This window comes from Brachyhypopomus gauderio, chromosome 3 (assembly GCF_052324685.1).
Source record: "Brachyhypopomus gauderio isolate BG-103 chromosome 3, BGAUD_0.2, whole genome shotgun sequence".
Lineage (NCBI taxonomy): Eukaryota > Metazoa > Chordata > Actinopteri > Gymnotiformes > Hypopomidae > Brachyhypopomus > Brachyhypopomus gauderio.
The window spans coordinates 8336905-8357341 of NC_135213.1; the positions used below are offsets into that span (position 1 = coordinate 8336905).

The 20437-nt window shown below is 42.2% G+C and overlaps 3 protein-coding genes across 4 annotated transcripts; 1 reads left to right on the plus strand and 2 right to left on the minus strand.

Moving 5' to 3' along the window:
* The first annotated feature begins 41 nt into the window (after positions 1-41).
* Positions 42-8696, plus strand: dclre1a (DNA cross-link repair 1A (PSO2 homolog, S. cerevisiae)). Its single transcript, XM_076999294.1, has 9 exons — positions 42-582; positions 1181-2602; positions 2996-3129; positions 3393-3511; positions 3670-3813; positions 3983-4128; positions 4360-4514; positions 7071-7209; positions 8120-8696. Exons 1-9 carry the CDS (start codon positions 165-167, stop codon positions 8326-8328), a joined length of 2886 nt encoding a protein of 961 aa, XP_076855409.1. The 5' UTR covers positions 42-164; the 3' UTR covers positions 8329-8696.
* A 1164-nt stretch (positions 8697-9860) lies between these two features.
* Positions 9861-14767, minus strand: LOC143510199 (pleckstrin homology domain-containing family S member 1-like). Of its 2 annotated transcripts, none has more exons than XM_076999298.1 (14): positions 14658-14767; positions 14099-14136; positions 13837-13940; positions 13625-13743; positions 13317-13451; positions 12935-13010; positions 12763-12828; positions 12539-12655; positions 12319-12437; positions 12082-12135; positions 11037-11132; positions 10842-10928; positions 10548-10680; positions 9861-10465 (listed from the first exon to the last, which is right to left on the minus strand). In XM_076999298.1, the coding sequence occupies exons 1-14, from the start codon at positions 14750-14752 to the stop codon at positions 10406-10408; spliced, it is 1299 nt and encodes a 432-aa protein (XP_076855413.1). In that variant the 5' UTR covers positions 14753-14767; the 3' UTR covers positions 9861-10405. The 2 variants fall into 2 exon arrangements, with proteins under 2 accessions (XP_076855413.1, XP_076855414.1); XM_076999299.1 differs by having other exon boundaries at positions 14099-14141; positions 14658-14722.
* Positions 14768-15971: 1204 nt separating this feature from the next.
* Positions 15972-19218, minus strand: plekhs1.4 (pleckstrin homology domain containing S1, tandem duplicate 4). The gene is made up of 9 exons (XM_076998468.1): positions 19027-19218; positions 18565-18619; positions 18344-18438; positions 18128-18249; positions 17915-18049; positions 17288-17360; positions 17143-17199; positions 16940-17041; positions 15972-16721 (listed from the first exon to the last, which is right to left on the minus strand). The coding sequence occupies exons 1-9, from the start codon at positions 19216-19218 to the stop codon at positions 16713-16715; spliced, it is 840 nt and encodes a 279-aa protein (XP_076854583.1). The 3' UTR covers positions 15972-16712.
* Between the last annotated feature and the right edge of the window lie 1219 nt (positions 19219-20437).

Here is a 20437-nt window from a genome sequence, read left to right on the forward strand (position 1 = left end):
GTTCGAATGTTTTCCATTCATACTGGCGGCAAGAGGAACCAGGTACAGTTATATGGACGTGTACTGTTGTGAGTCCGTGTTTATTTACATGTCTGCCTTGTGTGTCTATTATGGCACCCCTCTTACGGGTTTATAAGTAATTCTACCATAGTTTGCTGTTTCAAATGTCACAGGGTAGCTCCGAAAATGACATCTGGGAGTACAAGTCTCTTAAAAGGAAGAAAAGACGAAATAAATCACCGAACACCGATGAGCATGGGACAAAAATACAGAGACACGCCAAGCAAAGTAGTCCAAAGACGTCAGACGGAGTCACTAAGTTCAGTAAAACAAGATCTAGTGTGCAGACCGACACAACCGAGACATCGTACAGCAGAAATGTGCCTAACAAACCTGTCCAAGCACAGGACTCGGTGACACACCAAATAAATCATGGTGCATCTTCGGAGGGAGACCCAGAGAAAGACTTGAAGACAGAGGAATACTGTCCTGTCTGTCAAATGCCATTCTCTGTCCTGCTGGTGCAGTCTCAGCGATGGCATGTTGCAGAATGTTTGGATACCCCTGGAGAAACCAATGAAGGTATATTTGCGCACACACACACACACACACACACACACACACACACACACACACACAATATGTGATTATATATATATATATATATAATAATAATAATAATAATAATCCATTTTATTTATAGTGCACTTTACATTTCAATGAAACCTCAAAGTGCTAATATATATATATATATATATATATATATATATATATATATATATATATATATATATATATAGAACTCCACAAACTCTCATATTTTGAAGCCTCTTCGTTGTTTATAATATTTCTAGTAGGGCTGCACAGTGTTTTTAATACGCAGTTTTATTGCTGTGCTGATATCACAGGTGAAATATCCACACACATCACTGTTGTATTCCTGATCATTCTGACCAATATCAGGCATGCCCATGTATGTGGGAGCTTTTTATAATGTTTACACTCGCATTTGGTCCAAATGTGAGCCAATTGAAACTTGCGTCACAGTGTGGGTTCAGTCATGTTGCGTTGTACAGCTAGAAGTTGTAGATTATTTACCATATCATCCTCAAAGATGTACACTTCAGTCTCTTGAGCTGTGTACTGATGGTCACTGGTCCTAATTGTGTTATTTTCACAGAATGTCCAAACGGTCTCCTCTGTTCCTCCTCCATTCCAAGTCACTACAAGAGGTTCAGCCACTCTCTGTTAGCTCACAGTCGAGCAATAAACGGGCCGGTCAATTTACCCTCCACACTAGACCACACAGCAAGACTTCATCTGGAGGAAAAGGCTGTTACTGGAGACTCCACAAACTCTAGTAAGGACACCTCTCTGGACAGTGCTGTGAATCTATCATCAGTGTCCAGCCAGAGTGCTTCTCCTGCTCAAGGATCTAGAGTGCTTCATACACCCGTCCGCACCAATGCCTTGCTGCTCTTGAGGTCTCCAGCCCCCGAGGACATTAAGAAAAAGAAAGGCTGGTCCCCTTCCACCAAAGTATCTACATCCAAGAAACTTTCATTTAGGATCTCAACACCAGTTAAAGCTGGAAATGTAGGCCATGCAGTTCAGGTTGGTGAAATAAAAGAGGAGCCCTGTGTTTTAAACGATGATGATGATTATATCTCCTACTCTCCTCTTTCTGAGCTGCCTGCTGAAGTGGAAGGGAGCCAAGCGAATAAAGAATGGTTTGCCAGTACTGAAGGAGTGTGCAAGGAAGAGGAGAATGATGAGAGGGATTCACTGATATTATTCAACGATACTGTGATGAGTGATGATGAATTATTCTCTGATGTCTTGGACCAGTATGAAACAGAAACGAGCAGCCAAGGAGATCCGCTCCTTAAGGAGTCTGCACACACCTGTGATCAATTAAGGCCTTCAGAACATTTGGTGAACTCCAGGGCTGCAGCTGGTGTATTGTCTCAGTTCAGTTCTCCTGTTAGACCCTCGGCAGAGAACCATTTAGAGAAAAACGGTGACGGTAGTAGCGCTGAGACTCAGCTACAGTCTTCTCAAAGTTTAGTTCTAGAACGTCTTCGTGAGCGCATATCTAAGCCAGCACATTTCAGCCATTTTGGCTCTGATGGTGCCGATGTTAGCTGTGCTTATAAGAAACAAGAAACGCACGAAACTGCCATGTCTTCTTCCCAGACTCAAGCCTTCCCTGCATGCTCTGGGAAAGGCCAGAGCAGGTCAGGTGCCTCTGGTTTGAAGCAAACGGACATTGGAGTGTTTTTTGGATTGAAGCCATTGAAGGAGAAGGCTACAGAGAAGGCAGGCACGGAAGACAAATCGTGGGGGAACTTTGCTCCGGGGAAGAGTCGTGAAGGCGCTGGGGGGAATGCTAAGAGACAGGGCAGACGTCAGAGGAAGAGCACAGCGCCGTCTGAGGTGCCCGCAACGGCCGAGGAAACCGAAGAAGGGGCTGCACAGCCCACGCAAGCAGAAGGAGGCAGAAGAGTGAGGGCAGGAGGGAGGAAGAGGTGGAACAGGGGAAGAACGACAGATGGAGGATCAGAGGAGCCCAAACGATGCCCGTTTTACAAGAGAATCCCTGGTTAGTTGGCCGCCTTCCACTCCACTGTAATTATTTTTGAAGTTAATTGCATATCCATTTTTGTCAAAATAATGTCTCCCTCAAGAAAGGCTATTGTGTGTTGATATGCTGTTTTATAAATCTGTATACCCCGAATGTCTGAACAAAAGATTCAGCAAATAATGATCTACTTATAATAGGAATAATGGTAGAAACATAGGGGACGCTGACTAGCCGCTACCTTGGTGTATGCTAATCAAGGTTTTAGAAGTCGTGAGGGAGGCCAAAGCCTCATTCATCATTTTCTCGTCTTGAATCAATATGATGAATCGGCTTTAAAGTCCACATTCCTATTAAAGGCACGGGTGCATTTAAACGCTGTTCTGTTCATGACGTGCTCGTGTCTTTCTCCAGGAACCGGCTTCGCTGTGGATGCTTTTCGGTACGGGACCATCCAGGGCATCACGGCCTACTTCCTAACCCACTTTCACTCCGATCATTACGAGGGATTGAACAAGAACTCAACATTCCCCATCTACTGCAATAAAGTAAGCCCCGACGTCCTCACCAGGCCTGATGCACATGCTCAATTTAAGACCTTCAGCAAAAGGTTCCCAGGTCCTTTGACTTTTTGCTGAAATATTTTCCCCGGGGAACATGCATGATGCGGAGTAGTTTCACCGAAGGTCCATAAATCTCTCCTTTTTGCTTGGTAATTGTGGACTTTTAACTTTTTTGCCGTGCTTTGGTGGTAATGAGTTCTAAGCTTCTCTGCTTTCCTGCCTCTGAAAGTTCACGTGTGTTCGGATAGATAACGGCCAACCTGGTGAAGAGAAAGCTCAGAGTGGACGAGCAGCACATCCACGTGCTGCCGATGAACACCGAGTGTACGGTGGATGGTGTGACGGTTGTCCTCATGGATGCTAATCAGTGAGTGTTGATTGGGTTTGTGTTAGTTGTTTTTGCATATCCCCCCCCCCCCCCCCCCCCCCTCCTCTGCTTCCTGTGTTTTGTGCGCTGAATGAGTGCTGCCTAGGGCAGCGTGTCAAACACAGCAGTGTGGCCATCACTCTCGATTCTCTGTCCAGCTGTCCAGGGGCGGCCATGTTTCTTTTCCGGCTGCCGGACGGTCAGACCGTTCTGCACACGGGTGACTTCCGGGCAGATCCGTCCATGGAGCGCTACCCAGAGCTGCAGGGCTTCAGGGTTCAGACGCTGTATCTGGACACCACGTACGTCTTCCTTCAAAGTCCCTGTTCATCTCGCCGATTGTACATGTTCCTAGCCTATCCCAGTGGTCGGGAGCCGTTCAGCCTTGTTTTTGTCCCAGAACTTTGTTGCAGGAAAATTTCTAAAACCAGTGCCAACTTTATTTTCTCTGTGTGCTTCCTTGTGGTACAGGTACTGCAGTCCAGAGTATGCCTTTCCTACTCAACAGGAAGTGATAACGTTCGCTGCTAACACAGCCTTTGAGATGGTCACACTCAACCCCCGCACTCTGGTGGTGTGCGGCACCTACTCCGTGGGGAAGGAGAAGGTTTTCTTGGGTACGTGAACCTGTCCTGCTTTCTTGGGACATTGTCCTCCGTGTTCTCATGCTACTTCAGCAGTCGCCTATAGACAAAGTAAATCCCATTTGCGAAACAGCTTCCACAGGGATGCTGGTTACAAACATATTGTGAAGGGATTCAATGGAAATATCATAGATGTTCATCGTCCCCTTGTTTTGAAGGGATGTTCATGTGGTTCTCGCTGTGGGTCCCTTTCTTCCTCCACAGCGATATCTCAGGTGCTGGGCTCTAAGGTGTACGTGTCCAGAGACAGACACGCCACCATGTGCTGTCTGGAGTCTGAGCAGATCTCCCAGTGTGTCACTACCAATCAGAACGCAGCTCGGGTCCACGTGCTACCCATGATGCAAATTAATTTCAAGGTCAGTCTCTTCAGTATATTCAGCAAGTTTATTATTTAACATACACATTCATATTCATGTTGTTTTTGCAATATATGCATATCATGGTACTTATTTCTATCAAGTTGTTCATTTTTGCGGACATACAAAATGTACCAGTAAGAGCAGCCATATTTTTAAAAAGGGCATTAAAAATAAAGTATGGACTTTTAGTTTTTAAACCGTGCAAAATAAATTGGTTCCGCTTAAGTGCTTGTTAGTATGCAACATAAATTTGATGTTGAGGGCACTGCTAGTGGCTGTTGGCTGTGTTTACCATCTCTGTATATGGCCTTTTGGTCCTATTTGTTATATCTATGACGTGCTCAGTTAAGCGTAATGTAAATGTTCATTCTACACCTATACGTGGAGAGCAAGTCCACTACCACATTTAGACTGATCATGATCCGAATTATGATCAGTATACAAGCATAAACTCTTGGATTCATTCAGATATTTTTCCATCCTGCATGGAGAAAGTGCCAGATGGAAGGACACAAACACACACACACACACACACAGTTTTGCTGCAGCACCCAAATTAGTTTTGAATCAGATAAACGCTGATGCGAAGGTTAACTTGCCTCTGCTTCGGGAGTAGAAATTCCCAGTGAGCTGCAGTCATGACCTTGACCGAGAGGAAGCAGGTATGCTGGATGGTTAATTATGGGTGGCTGAACAGTTATTTGCATGATCATCATTTAAGACCACCTCCAGTGAACATGGGCAGTGTACACTAGGGCTGGGAGTCTGGCCTGGGCTGTGTGCGCCTTCATGAGTTTGTGTCCTGGTGCTGCTGTAGGGATCCTCCACAGTACTAATGAGCGTGCTAAAATGAGACGATATCTGTGGTGTATTTTGTGATGTGACACAAAGTGCAGGTCATGAAGACCCAGGGATTCTACTTGAGTCGGCCATCGATTGATAATTCAAGTCCAGCCGTCTTCAAGGTTTTTGTGGTCTTTAACAGGTCACATGGTGTCTTGCCTGTAGCCGCTGTCCTGCGGGCCAGCGGTTTTAACGTACTCCGTTAATCCTGACGTGGCGTTTTAACCCTACCAGTACATGTGGCTTTTCTGAGGTTTAGTTTAGATTTGTTATAGTGAAATCTGACAAAATATCTTCTGCTGCTAGAGCTTTAAATCTTTTAATAACTTAATGCCCCTCGACCATCTGCTAGTGAGTCTGGCACTGAAAGGGGTGAGAATTCTGTCCCACGCAGCTTTTCAGCACAGAACAGCAGTGACGGTCTGGCACCACTCCATCCTACACATCACGGGAAACTTCTCGGACACGTTGTATAATTTTACAGCTGGCCATGGACGACTGCGTTTATTGAACACCTTTAAAAAGACATGGGGCATCTTTAATATGCAATAAATATGAATGAGCAATTTTCATGTTTATTATGTCTTCATAGAGTATGGTAGTTTATTGGGGATTTTTGTATTCTACATGTCCTTGCACAAATCATAATTTTTTAAAGATGCAATGTTTGTAATAACGTAACCATAGGCTGATATAATTTTTTTTCCTTCCCCTAAATCTAAGTCTAATCCTACACGAACAAGTCTTAGACTAAGTCTAAGACTTCTCAAAAGTCTGGGCAAAGAGTATTCATCAGTATTTATCAGAATTTTTAATTCTTACAAAACCCCATGTTTTTTGTTTGGGTCCGATGTGACTGGGTGTTACCATGTGGCGCGTGTGTGTGTTTCCACTTGCTTGTTTTTGGAACAGTCATGCTGAACTTGGTGTACACCTGAGTGTTATGTCCCCGATATGACCGGTTTAGCCACACTCGGATGGCGGCTGTACTGATGTAATGGCGCCATTGTGTCTACTGAATCTTGACATGATTGATCTGCATACCTGCGAAAAGCTCTTCAATGCTACAGCTTTCAGCTGTCACAAGCAGCCTTACCCGTCCCTCTCACGACTGCTGAGAACCTTGCTGGTGGTTTGTTTAACCCACAAAACTTCACAGTGCAGTACATGCATTACTAGGGGCAGCTGCTTCCTGCTCTGTAACATCAGAAGTACACGACCCTTCCCGATCCCACCTAACAGTGGCTCACGTGCAAACGTTGGCCGTTTCAGGACGGTACAGCACAAGGGGAAACGTGTGACGGGTAAATCTCTGCACGCTCACGTGTCTACACTGAGACCACTATACAGGGTCCCTGTGGCAGCAGGCTTCTAGGACAAAGCTGCAGAATGATCAGGCCTGAATGGTGCGCACCTCCACCCTGAGCACCGCGGTGCCACACCTCCATCCTTTCCAAGCCTGTCCAGTGTGCTCGTCCCTCAGTACTGGGATGAGCGTATTGAGTTTCCCCATCGGAATGTCGCTTCTCCGTAGACGTTTCCACAGTTATGGCCTGAACCATTTGTGATGTTTGAATCGCTCAAACCAAGGCGGTGTATCTAGACAGACGGTTCTGATTTTTACAAAAGCACTTGTTGGCAGTATTAGCCCTTGCTCGGAAGCATGTGGTTTACATCTGTAATTATAAACCTCTCAATGTCTTTTTCCAGAATTTAAAAGCACACTTGAATAAGTTTTCGGGGACGTATGACCAGCTGGTAGCTTTCAAGCCCACAGGTTGGACTTTCTCTCAGTCGGTGGGCGTGGAGAACATACAACCTCAAGTCAAAGACAACATCAGTATTTATGGTATGTGATCTACTTTCAGTTATTTAATGTCTAATTTTAATTTGTTATTAAATAATTTTAGTATAAACGGCACCTATTATAGGATTTAAGTAAATGTCTGGTTTATAACCATTGGGAATAGGACTGCAGCATACTTTAATGAGCTTGTGTATTGACGGATGCATTGCAATATATAAAAATACACTGGAAACCCTTTTAAGTGACATGGTTGAAGATTAGCCTGAGTGAACTTTTGAATCCTGCGCATTAAACATTATATAGCATGTGTGATGTAAGAAAACTTGGTTATTGGTTCAGGAATTCAAACAAATTTCTTGGCTAAACACATGATTCTCTAAAATTGACTTCAAACTGAATTATCCTCTTCAGGCCTCTTTAAGGAGGATGTCATTTGATCACATTCATCACCTCCCACTTCTGCTCTAGATGGAAAAAAAATGCTGAATTTCTCTCGAGCCAGTATGGAGTGTATTAACAGATTCAGCAGATGTCTTCTGATCCAGAGAGAATCCGTTTTTATTTATTTATTTGCAAAACTAGTCTTTTCATTTCCACATCTCAGCATTCTCTAGCGTAGTCAGGTGCTGCCTCAGGTGAAAGTCATGTATCATTTCCTCTTGGGTCATGTCCAGATACCCAGTCCCAAGGAATTTGTCTGAACTTCTACTATATCAGTCTCAACAAAAAAAATGCCATAATTCTGCAGCATGGTTTGTCACTGAAGTAAACTTTTCTTGGCCATTGAATATCACAGAGAGCACTGTGTACATGTACAGCACTAGATCCGTTTGTCAATCCATGCATCTCTGTGGTGGGTGAGCGATGTGTATGCATGTCCCTTCTCCTGGAGCCCTAAAAGGATTGTGGGGGTTGCGGTCCGCCCCTCTGATCACAGTGTGCCTTTTTGCAGGTGTCCCATACAGCGAGCACAGCAGCTACCTGGAGCTGAGGCGCTTTGTGCAGTGGCTGCGTCCGCTGAAGATCATTCCCACGGTGAACGTGGGCAGCGGGGACAACAGGAGGTTCATGGAGCAGAGCTTCAGCCAGTGGCAGGCCGAGGTCAGGGGTCTCTGCGCAGAGACGTGGAGCACCTCCACCGGCTCGTATACGAGACAGTAACGGGAGACGACTTCACCACGGTCGTCTCGGCGGTGTTGACCTGCGTGACCAGCCGTGAGGAGCATGTTCGTTGTCACAGAGGAGAAGCGCTATTAAATGTGGGTTTCGCGGCCGGTGTGGGGCAGGGTGGGATCATGAATGCCTCTGTGATTAGAGTCCTGTGTCCTCTGAACGGTCAGCACCGAGTAATGTGGGTTTGAGGTATTAAGATTTGGACCGAGAGTGTGGCAGTTGCAATTCCCGTTTCTACATTTCCACATTCCTGTTTTTACATTTCTCAGCATAGAACGCTAAACGTCTGTCTTTTTAATTGATTTTTTTTAATGTGTACATAAAATGACAATAAATCATTTGTTTTAATAAATGCATTGTGATGTTTGAACTCCTGAATTTAAAGCCTGCATGCCTGGATACAGTTACTTCAGCAGTACTTGAACTCCTGATGTGTTTTGGAGATCTTGATTTAACAAAGCTGCATTAATGCAATCATATATTTGGGAGGTCAGTAGAGAAAATGCATTGAGTGCGTTGACGTCACTAGGGAGCAAGATGTTTATCTGCAGTGAATTTATCTTATTGTGTAACCTTGTTATGAAACCATGATTTGATACTAAGCCCTGTTCATTGAAGGTCACCCAAACTTATTTTCAGTAGACATAATTATCCATTTTGTTTAGATTTTTCCATTTTAACTTTACAAAGTGCTTTACAGGTTGAATAAAGGTAAAGAGAAATTTAAGGTAAATCCAAAGCAGGAGGATGGTCAAAAAACAGTGAAATATAAAGTGGAAAAAGACAAATTGACTCTGTGCCAACCTTTTATAGAATAAAAGTCCTCCAGACCTAATTAAATGCAATATTAAATAAACATGTTTGGGATGTTTTTATGTGCCAGTATCGGCTTAGCAGGAAGACGATTTGAGTTTTGCACCTTAATTAAAAGCCGCCTCCCCCTTATCATGGATTCTGGGCTGACAAGGAAATGACTGATGCCCTCAGGGCGTGGAGGAGCGTATGAACAACGGTCAGCTGCGAAGGCGCAACAAGGTAAAGGGGGCAGGAGGCTGAAATATGCACAGGGACTAATAATTAAATCTTCAAATCAGTTGTGAAGGACATGGGGGAGACGGTCTAGAAGAAGTATGAGGGCCAGCCAACACGATCCTTCATTCTAGTACACGCAACACGGCATCGTCAATCTGAGCCGGATTATTAATGGAGCTCTTGGGTTGTCTGGATAAGTGCAGCTGTAATCCAGCCCAGGTGGAGGTGGTGTTCTTTTAAAAACCTTGCTTATGTGGTTCTTAAAGCAGGTGGCTGTCAAAAATATGAGTCTTCTTTCATTGTTCTTCAGTATATTCACAGGAGAACAACTCAAAGCCCCCTAAGCCTTGTCTCCAGAAAACAGGACCTGGGTCTTGGCGTGATGAAGACATCCTAAGTCATTAATATCCTCTTCACAAACACTCAGACATCAGGTGGGTGAAATCAGTGAGGTGCTGTCTGCATACTGATGACTGCAATTGAAGCAATTTCATGACCATGTGGTTTGATTATTTTAATATAGCTTAAATATGGTTTTACAGTACAATATTCATGGTACAAATATTGCGTGTCCTATAATATATTCATTAGACCTTAGTACTCATATTAGTACTCATTGCTGTTAGGGCATAAACCTATGTACAGTATGTATGGTATGAGGTAAGACAGACAGGGTTTACATAAAATGTGCAGGAGGAAAAGTGTTATCAAATCTTCCATAAAGTGCATGTTGCATCGTTGTCACATTCTTAAGGTTGCAGTTCGTTACGAGCCACTTGCAGTGCTACTAAAATCTTTGTGATGTACATTCAGACAGCCGCCACTAGAGGGATTCATGTTATGTACTGTGCTTTCTTCCAATGGCACGGCACAGAACATGCTTCTTTTGAACTGCTATTCACAGCTCTCCCAAACAGTGACCCGTTGTTTCCTGTCGAGTGAGGTGTCCGGATGTCTACCCCTCTTCTCATGCACAACGTGCGTCTATAATTTTATTGCCGGAAGTAGAAAGCAGCAAAGTTCAGAGTTCACTTTACATACTGCATTCACTTAAGGGCCTGGATCCTAGTTGTCTCAGGACAGTCAACTTTACCTGCCAAAAAGAAGATCGGTTTCAGCTTGTCTCCTGTTATACGTGACTCACCACTTTGTTTCAATCTGCCATGGATGCTTACATAATCTTTACTAAGCCTCCTGATGTAGGTGTGCACCTCCTCCAGGTTGTATGTGAGCAGGTCGTTGATGGCTAAGATTTGGTCACCTTTATGGAAGACGTTGGAGAATTGGATGGTGCTGCAGTCGGACACACTGCCAAGGAGAGAAGGATGACATGAGAGAGTGATGGGGGAACATCTGAACGCTTGTAATCTCTTCAGCACACTCAGACGACATGGATTCAGATTGGGCAGCCATGGCCGTTCTTATCACACCTCCGGCCGCATGTGGGTGGTTATCTCTGAGCTGTTTACCATGGTTTACCGGCTTCCTCCGAGAAGATTACGCCATTCCTCAGCCCTTCCTGACTCACGCAAATCTCCATGGGGATGAATGTGTTGCTGGGGAACAAGCAAATCCGATGACTCCAAATACCACAGCCAGACCAAAAACATATACAGGCACATACACCGTTGATCTGCATCAGAGTATGGAGTCATTATGCTCACCTCTCTGGAGGAATCTGGCTGTTGAGACCAGAGGAGTTCCCATTGCCAGAGGAGTTCAGGAACACATTCTCATAATTTACATCTCCGCTGATCAATCTGTAAACAAGAACATCTTTGTGTCATCATAAGTTGGAATTGCATGTGCTGCAGGAGTTTGGAGGAAACGGCTCTTTCAGATTGCTTTGTCATGTTCAGATAGCTTTAATTAGGTTCTCACAGTGATGCTTCTTATAATCTTACACTGAATATGTAATCTAAACTGTTGCCTAACTATAGAATGTAGCCCATGGTGAAATATGATAGACCTACTAAAATATTATCTTAATAGGTACCCCAAATCCGGGATTTTGCAAATGGTTCATTTTCTCAGCACAAATAAATAAATCATTTTAAACCAGGAGAAATGTAATCAAACATCGGAGAGTTGATGTTATGGTGTATGTTATTGTGACTTCTAGCCAGTAAATGCTGTTGGGTATGAGGAAACAAGCTCGGTGCTAAGCTTCTACTGTAGTCATTGCCAGACAAGTTGGACCAGTTCTGAAAGATAATAGTGAAGTCTTGTCTCTGGCTTTGAAGACTTCTCTCCATCTCCACAACAAGTTTCTAAGAAGAGCGGTTTAATTTTAGATTTCAGGGCATTGTACAAAAGTCAAGTAAATCTCTGTAAAGTTTACCTCAGGATGACAATAGTGGGAATGCGCTTGTGCCATTGTAATTGAGATATTGTTCAGTAGTTTGTAGTTAGTCTCTGTTTTTACCTCAAGATTTTACACAATTTATAAGACAGTATTCCACCATTACAGCTGTCTCTTTTCAGAGACTTATCACGGTTAACATCTATCATGTATTTGATGGGCTTTTGCAATGCACAATATTGTGTCGCCATACTTATTCCTTTAGCTTAAAAGAAATCTTATCTTTTTGTTAGATTAAATAAATATTTTAAATATTTACTGATGTAAATATTATGAGTGGTGGTATGTATCTAAAAAAAGAACAACACAGAAAACTTGTGAAACTGGAGTGTGCGGGGTTTACTCACTCTGTGTAAAGGCGCGCGTCACCTTCGTTGGGAGTTCCTCTTGCAATCTCCATCCTGCACATAAGCAATTAACAAATGAAGAATCTATTTTGCATTGATTAGTCCCTTGACTCCTCACTGACATTTTGAGGAGTAATGCAAATAATTATTTTTAACTCAATATGTCTAATGCAAATGAATAAATAAATATTCATAACATGGATGGTGATTGGTGTACTGCAGCCATGACAAGCTTACACTTTTCCCATGTCCATGTAGCAGCTGGAGTCTGTCTCTTCACTTATATCCTTCTTCACTTCTTTCACGTCCATCTGCTCTTCCTCCTCGTCATCCTCATCTTCACTTTTCGGAGAGTTCTGGGATGACGTTTGTGGTTTATTTTGGAATGCATGATTTTTTAAAGTTAGTATCATTGGTGATAGTTTGTGGTTGCGTGTGTGTTTGAAGTATAACCTACTGGTAATGCTGCTGCTTTGTAGCTCCTGGGATAATCATAGTGCGAGTACAGGATGTTGAAGGACTCTGGAGCAGATCGCCTAGCTATGGATGATGATGGGCTGTGATCATCTGTTTCCTGCAGATGAGAAACATGCCATGTCTTTAGGACTCACGCTAAGAGCTGGCTGTAAGATGGCAGATCAGACTGCACTAATATCTGGTTGTCCAATGCTAATAACTCACTTTTGGGTTTCCTCCAAATTTTTGAACGTGTGTTGGCTCAGATGCTGACCTTGGTTTTTTGTTTTCCTATGAAAAGTGAACCATTTCATTTGAGCGTACAGATTTCATCTTATTGCATGAACAAGCAGATGATTTTGAACTGCTAGGTTATTTGTCTACACAGTGACATTACCTCCAGGGTGACCCGGGGCGATGAGCATGAATTCAGGGCTTCAAATATGGCTTTAAACCAGCTGTCCATTTCACCACTGAAAACAAGACAAACAAGCAAAATGACACATTGCTGCTGTTGCCTGCAGAAAGGAGAGATTCTTTTCTTTTAGCTCAGTGAAACATGGCAGCTGACTTTATTTTATGCTAATTATGATATTATGATAACAACTGATATGCTAATATCAGTTAATCAAGTGTTTGGGTGTATGTTAAAGAACACTGTCTAAATGCACAGAGGTTAGTGTAAATGCAAAAGATTTGAGCTGCATGGTTATATAATTTCATCAACTCCAGATAAAGGAAAACTTTCATGAGGGCTTTTGCCAAATACCATGACTAACCTGTTTTCTCCAATGAGGAAATAGTCTCTGTCTGGAACTCTGAGGTACAAAACACAGGATGGAGAGCACTTGAGGTTCCTGTGGATCCATTCCCAAGAAGGGTGTGTTTCTGGGTGCAGGAAAAGTAAGGAGATCCTAGAAAATGATGTTTTAGCAAAACCATGAATTATGAAGCAGAGTACACAAAGGTATAAGTAAACCATTGATCAAATAATGTGATGACCTGTCTCAGTGGAAAGTTCCAGTTTCATGGTATTAGATCTTAAGAACAAACAGTTCTAACCAGAGTGTGGAGATTGTGCACGTACTCATATAAGTTGATTTCTCCCACAATTTTGTCTTTCTTAGTTTCATCCTTGAAGTATTTCAGCTCATAGTTGTTTCCACCAGCCTTACTGAGCACAAAGTACCTCCGCTTCCAAGATTTCTGTAGTAGCAGAGAAAATCAAGATTTCATGTCACAAAAGTCCTCAAATGCAGATGTCTTCATAATTAATATATCTATTAATTGTTGCCGTACCAAGGATTTGGACAGGATGTATGATGGGGGGGACTTGAAGAGGTAACCAGACCGCACCTCATCCACCGTCACTGGTGGTCTGTAAAACTTTGCATTTTGAACATCTAGAGCAAGAAAATAATCACATTTGTTTGTTTTTTCCTCCCTCCTAAGCAGATGAAACTCTGGTGTGAAGTAAACACCCTGAGCAAATGCCCAGGATTTTTCTCCATGGGAAAGTACTGTGATGCGTCTCTGCTGTTCTCAAAGCTGTCAGACGTACCTGAATTCCTCCGGCCAAACATTTGGATATTGTGAAGCCTGTGCTGAAAAAACACATCACTGCTGTTATTTCACTGCTCATAGACATTTGAGAAATTGTAGCAGATCAAATATGCAGGCAGCTGACTGTTGTAAACTAATTGTGCAAATTCACTGGAAGTCGTTCCAGGTCAATTAAAGAAATGAAACCTTTCTGCCTTTTGTTGATTTTTATTTAGCCATGAAGGTTTTAATTAGCCGTGAAGCACGAATATCCTGAATGTTTGAAAACACAGAGAAGACAGCAACCCAGGTGCCATGGCTGCACCTGCGAAGATCTGCGCTTTGAGGACCACACTGAGAAGAAGAACGAGAGCCCTTCTGCTGTACAACACACACACATCCAGCTACCGCACAAAGTAACGTGTGCAATTAACACCACCGCATGAGCAAGCTCCCTCTTCTCAGCAAACGTAGAAACACTACATGGTCTCAAAAGACCCAGTGATAATCGCGCATAATATATTCACAAATGCAAATGAGGCACGTTTGTATTTAGCATATGCTCTCGCATGGATTACCTGACGTGAGAGGTGCAGGTCCTGCGTGTCTGACTGTGTTCATCAGGCTGTGGGAACTGAGCAGTGCTTGGCCTTTTGTCACCATGTGACATCATTAGGGCGTGGGGGTTGTTTTGGTTTTTTTATTGGTTCTGGAAAAACGCCAAGCCCTTTGGTCAAAATTCTGTCTCTAATATCTGTGTGTGAGGCAAAAACATATCTGGAAATGAGTCTAAAACTTATAGGCTTGAGGAAGAATAACTAGAGTAATACATAATGAAGATTCTCCTCTTACATCTATGCAATGATTTTCCAACAAACCACTGAGATTTAGTGACCTATTTTACAGTAGATGTCCTCTGCACACTTTAAATGTGCATGAACTTTTTCTCTGTTTTGCTCTGTTAAGTGGCTACAGTCCTGCCAGAGGGTCCCAACTCTCATTCCACTGTTGTAACTACAACCGTTGTGTTTTAGATGAGTTGTTACTGAAGAACTCACAGCACATACTGAATATTGACATTTTGAAATATAAAAGGGCTAATAAATTAGTAAACTAAGACAGGGTTGTTTTAATCTTGTAACTCACCGCTCTGATTGATTTGTCAACACAGGTATAAATGTGTTTTCCTTTTCCAAACGTGAGTTGCATTGAATCACTGTCTTAAATGTTTTTGTATTAAATTACAGAACAATCCAAGGAATGACTTCCTCCTGCCAGTAAGAAATAAGGAGGAGTGTCGAGTCCGCCAAGCCCATTCGGAACTCGGTCTGATGCAACCACAGGGCATTCATTGGGGATTTCAGTATCGGATTGGAAAAGTACCATGTTTTCTAGCATACTTTCACTGTTTCCTAAATGTCTTGTTGTCTCAACATTTAATGCAAATGTTTTTTCCATACCGTACATGATATAGTTAAACTAATTTTTTCTCTAGTTATCATACGTTTGCATGGTCCTCATAGTTTATATCATTAATGTATTTATTTGTTTCGATGCATTGTAATGTTGTGCATTCTAACTCCGGCAGATACTGGGCTGGAGTCCAAGTATTCATTGCCTTTCCCTTCCATGACTATCACACCATTTCACAGTACCATCCCTGCCGGGATTAATATTTTGAGAGTTTTTTTAAAACGGACTCTCTTTTCCTATAAGTAGCATTCCCTGTGCGAGGCGTGGTGTTCTACTAATGTTGATCTTTCTATTTGATGGAGTCCTGATTTGCATTTTGCATTAATAAACATTTCAGAGCTTGGCATCCAAAACCACAAACCCAATAAATATGTCTCTTTAAAGAGGTCATTCAAATGACTATACACTGTTGATTTTTGTAGAATGACAAATTTAATATACACAACAAAGTGTGTGTGCATGCATGAAGCACACTCAGGGAAATAAAATTATAACATCATACCACAAAACCCAATAACAGTTCATATATTTATACAGAAATTCAGATACAGTCAAGCTGACTCATAAAAAATGAGTTTTTATATAAATAATTCTGATCATTCACAGTTGATTACCAGCATTACATTTCTAATAAAAAACAAGCTCTCATAATGACGAACATTTTGTGGACAAGTCCCAAGTTCCACTCCCAAGTGGTGTTGGAAGATATGACCACCCAATGAAAAAGACTGGGGGACCTTTAATCAACCATTAATTTACATGTATTAGACGTGTGTTCAGTGCATTGTTTGTGTGTTCACAAACTTCATCTTCTTTATAACTGCTCTGTGCTTGTGTGTGTGTTATATGCATATACGCACATATGTGTTATACGCACATATGTATCGTCTGGGATTCCTTTTTAGCTTGTTTTCATTGTACCTTAATTAAAAAGGAAAAGAAAATACAGACAGAAAAGTAATTATTCAAATAGTTATAAAAATGATTGAATGAATGAATAATGAATTCTTCCTAGACACATAGCACAATAACTTGTTTGTGTATTCACAAATTTCATCTTCTTTATAACTGCTCTGTGCTTGTGTGTGTGTTATATGCATATACGCACATATGGGTTATACGCACAAATGTATCGTCTGGGATTCCTTTTTAGCTTGTTTTCATTGTACCTTAATTAAAAAGTAAAAGAAAATACAGACAGAAAAGTAATTATTCAAATAGTTATAGAAATGAATGAATTAATGAATAATGAATTCTTCCTAGACACACACACACACACCTGTTTCCATATGGAATATATAACGTTCCATATATAGAAACATATGGAATATATATCATTTATATATTTATTTATATTATTTACAATGCATTACTGCAAATGCATAACCTTGTACTTGTCCATGTGGTCTTTGTCCATATTTTGTCTTCTCTGTGTGCTTCTTGGCCAGGCATAGATGGACTCTTCCTCTGTGTGTTTCCATTCAACTCTCTACAACAGTTCAACAACATCATGATGTTCCATGATGCCACGTCACACTGCACAGTGGCTTCTATGCTGAGCATTGTTTTGCTAACAAAGAGTAAACACACCTGGTTTGTGTCTAATGAACATGGAGGTGCTCCTATATCTCTAATTCCTCCAAATTCCTGAACAACCAGAGACACAACAAGCTGGTGAACCTGAACATTGTAAACTCCTTCGACAGTATTGCACACTATACATTTATGTTTTCACCTTTTCAAGCAGCCTGTGTGGACGACTATTCAGAGCATCAAATAAAGCTCTGAACCACCTGTCTGTGTCACAGCTGAAGAAAGGGCAGAAAAATGACAAAAAAAAGCCATTGTGACCATTGTGAGAGGAAACTGAACAAATTGTTCATTCAAACAATATAACATTTAAAACATTTATTCACTGGTCTTAATTAATTTGTGGTGCATTTTACTGTATGTGTGTGATATAATATTAAGTAATTATTGCCGTAGAAATTTAAAAGCAAATACTTCTATGTATAGTTCATATAAATGAATTTCTCGTTTTGTTCAGATAAGGGTATCTCACTCATATATTTCATTTCTCTACTTTGTTTTGGTGAATACTGAGTCTTTACATGGCATGTGTGCTTTTGTACTGGTTAAATGGAGGAATACCTAATCATCCTCCTGGTTATCAACATATCTTTCACGGTTTGGTTCACTTAAAGTTTTCATTCTGCATCACAGGAGTGAGAAAGTATGAAGCACAAAACCCCTGACCTTCCAATTTTGGCCAAGAGACATTTTGGATATTTCCAGTGAGCCATTAAGGGTAAATGCAATTTATAATGCAAATATACACAATCATAAGTTCTTAAGATCACACCTGCTTTCTGCAATGAGAAAATATTCTCTGTCCACCACTTTCATGAAAAGCACACAGGACGGAGAGCACCGGAAGTTTGCGTGAATCCATTTCCACATGGAGTGTGTCTCAGGGCACAGACACATTAGGGAGACTCTAGGAGACAGCAGCGGTCAGCACAGTAACGACACTTTCAGCGTCTGTCAGACGAGTAAGGAGAGCAGGTACACATACTGAGACAGGTCTATGGTTCCCAGAGCTTCACTCCTCTTCATTTCTTCATCCGCAAAATATTTTAGCCAGCACGTGGCTTCACTGGTCTTGAACAGAAGGAAAAACCTCCTCTTCCACGACTTCTGCGAAGTGAGCACATCAGGACAAGAAGGGGCCATTTAGAAAGCTGAAGAAATAAGTCCCAACAATGGAGACTTTTTTAAAAATGACATTTACCTGGGACTTGTAATGTCTTGCAGGTGGAGACTTGTAAAGGTAACCAGCACATAACTCCTCCCACTTTCCACTTGTGTCGACCACAATACTGTCGCCTACAGTGCAGCACATATACTGTATTTACCAGTGCTGTTTTTCATGCATCGTGTTCACATTTTGGCACTTAAAAGTGTTATGGAGCCTAAGAACCTCTATTTGCCCTATTATCCTTTTAAACTTACATTTGGCCATTTGGCAGCTCTGCTGAACTGTTGAGAGCTGTGTGTACGTGGACGGCTGCAAAGCGATATCAACAACACAAATAAAACCGATGCCATAACACCATAGTGAAGGAATGAATCATGCGACACCAAATCAAAATGTCAACGACATTTATTGGTCAAGCAGTGTTTCCTGACCTGAACAACAGATATCATTATGATTGTAAACATAAAGAAGTTTAATCACTTAAATTCATTAGCAGTATTACTAAACCACAAAGTTCAGTATATTTAATGCAAGCATGATTTGCACACCTGTGTACACGTAGTCAACTTACTGTGCAGAGTCACCACAATGCCTCGGTTCTAATTTCTGTTAGGAAGTGATGTGGTGCTAAGGCTCCACCACTTCCCCAAAATACCATTAACTATTCTGCTGTTTATCAGAAGAAACATAAACTCATTCTGAGTATGCTACTGTACCTGCTGCAGGAGTCCAACACTACTGACAACACGCAAGACAAGGATGAGGAAGTGGTATGAGGATATGTGGAAAGCCTGAATGGTGATGTCAGAAGAGGTTTGGCTGGTAATAGTTGAGTTCAAGTGCTTCTCCAGGACCGATGTGTTCATGCACTCAGAGCTCAGCGGAAACCCCCACACCTTAGACAGCATTACCTTACGAGTCCTGTTAATTTAGGTCATCTTACAGTACATATATTGTATACAATACTGCTCATTTTAGTATTGTAGAAATAAGAATAACAGAAGAATAACATAATTCTTTAAGCACATTAAATTGTGAGATTTTACAGAGCTGCATCTCTGACGTTCTGCTCACACAGGATTGTGCGTCTGCGGAGAGGACGTCCGGCACAGAGAGGACATCCAGCACAGAGAGGACGTCCAGCAGGCAGAGGACGTCCAGCACCGCTCTACACACCTGTTCAGCTTTGCAAACATCTGCACTCATTTCCACCCATTTTTTATAGATGTCAAGAGTCAGCTCTGTGGTAGTAAAGCTGCAGGCCCAGCCCACGTGGGCAGCCCCCCCTCTACACCCAGCCCTGCCTGGATGCCGATCGCACCATGCCAGCTGGCGTTCAGTGTGTCCTCTCTTAGGGGGTGGGGGTGGGGTTGAGGGGCACCTGTAGGTGGCCTCTCGCCCGTCACTGTGCTGGCGCTCCTCACATTCAGCATTCCTGCCTTCGGGCCGGGCCCTGCTGCAGAGCCCACAGGTTCAGGGCCATGGCCTATTTTCCACTCCAAAGCTGTTGACTGACAAACTGGTAAACGCAGTATTCAAAAGGGAGTGCGACGCACACACTCAAACAAACGTTCATGCATGTGAAAGAATTTTGAATGTTTTGGCATTCAACGGCACTCTGGATTTGAAACCAACACACACTATGAGGTTAAAATGTATAATGTTAGCTTTAATAATTTAGGGGGATTTAAACCTACACTGGATCATAAAAGATCTATGGTTAGGGTCAGAATCCTTAGCATCCGTGACTTAGTAAAAGAATCCCCATTTTTGGAGAGCATCAGGAAATAGACTACCCGCTCAATTCTGTTTGGGTTAGCTGGCGTTTCCTGTACGGTGGCCTCAATTCATAATGAGGAGGCCAAAAAAAATCACCATGGCAACTGCATAAAGTTGCAGATAAGATAAAGATCGCCCAGTCCAAGTGATGGAATGAGGAAAGCACTGTTAAAGAAAGCAGCTCTTTATCCACATCCTTATCGGTGAAGCATGGTAGTGTGGTATGCTACCATTTGAATTCGTTTGGTTTCATTGGTAATATTGGTGTTGAAATGTGCAGTGGCCGAAAAGCACTTTACAGGTCTGGCTTAACGCTGATGAGGCCAATGCCCAGTGTGTGTTTGTGTC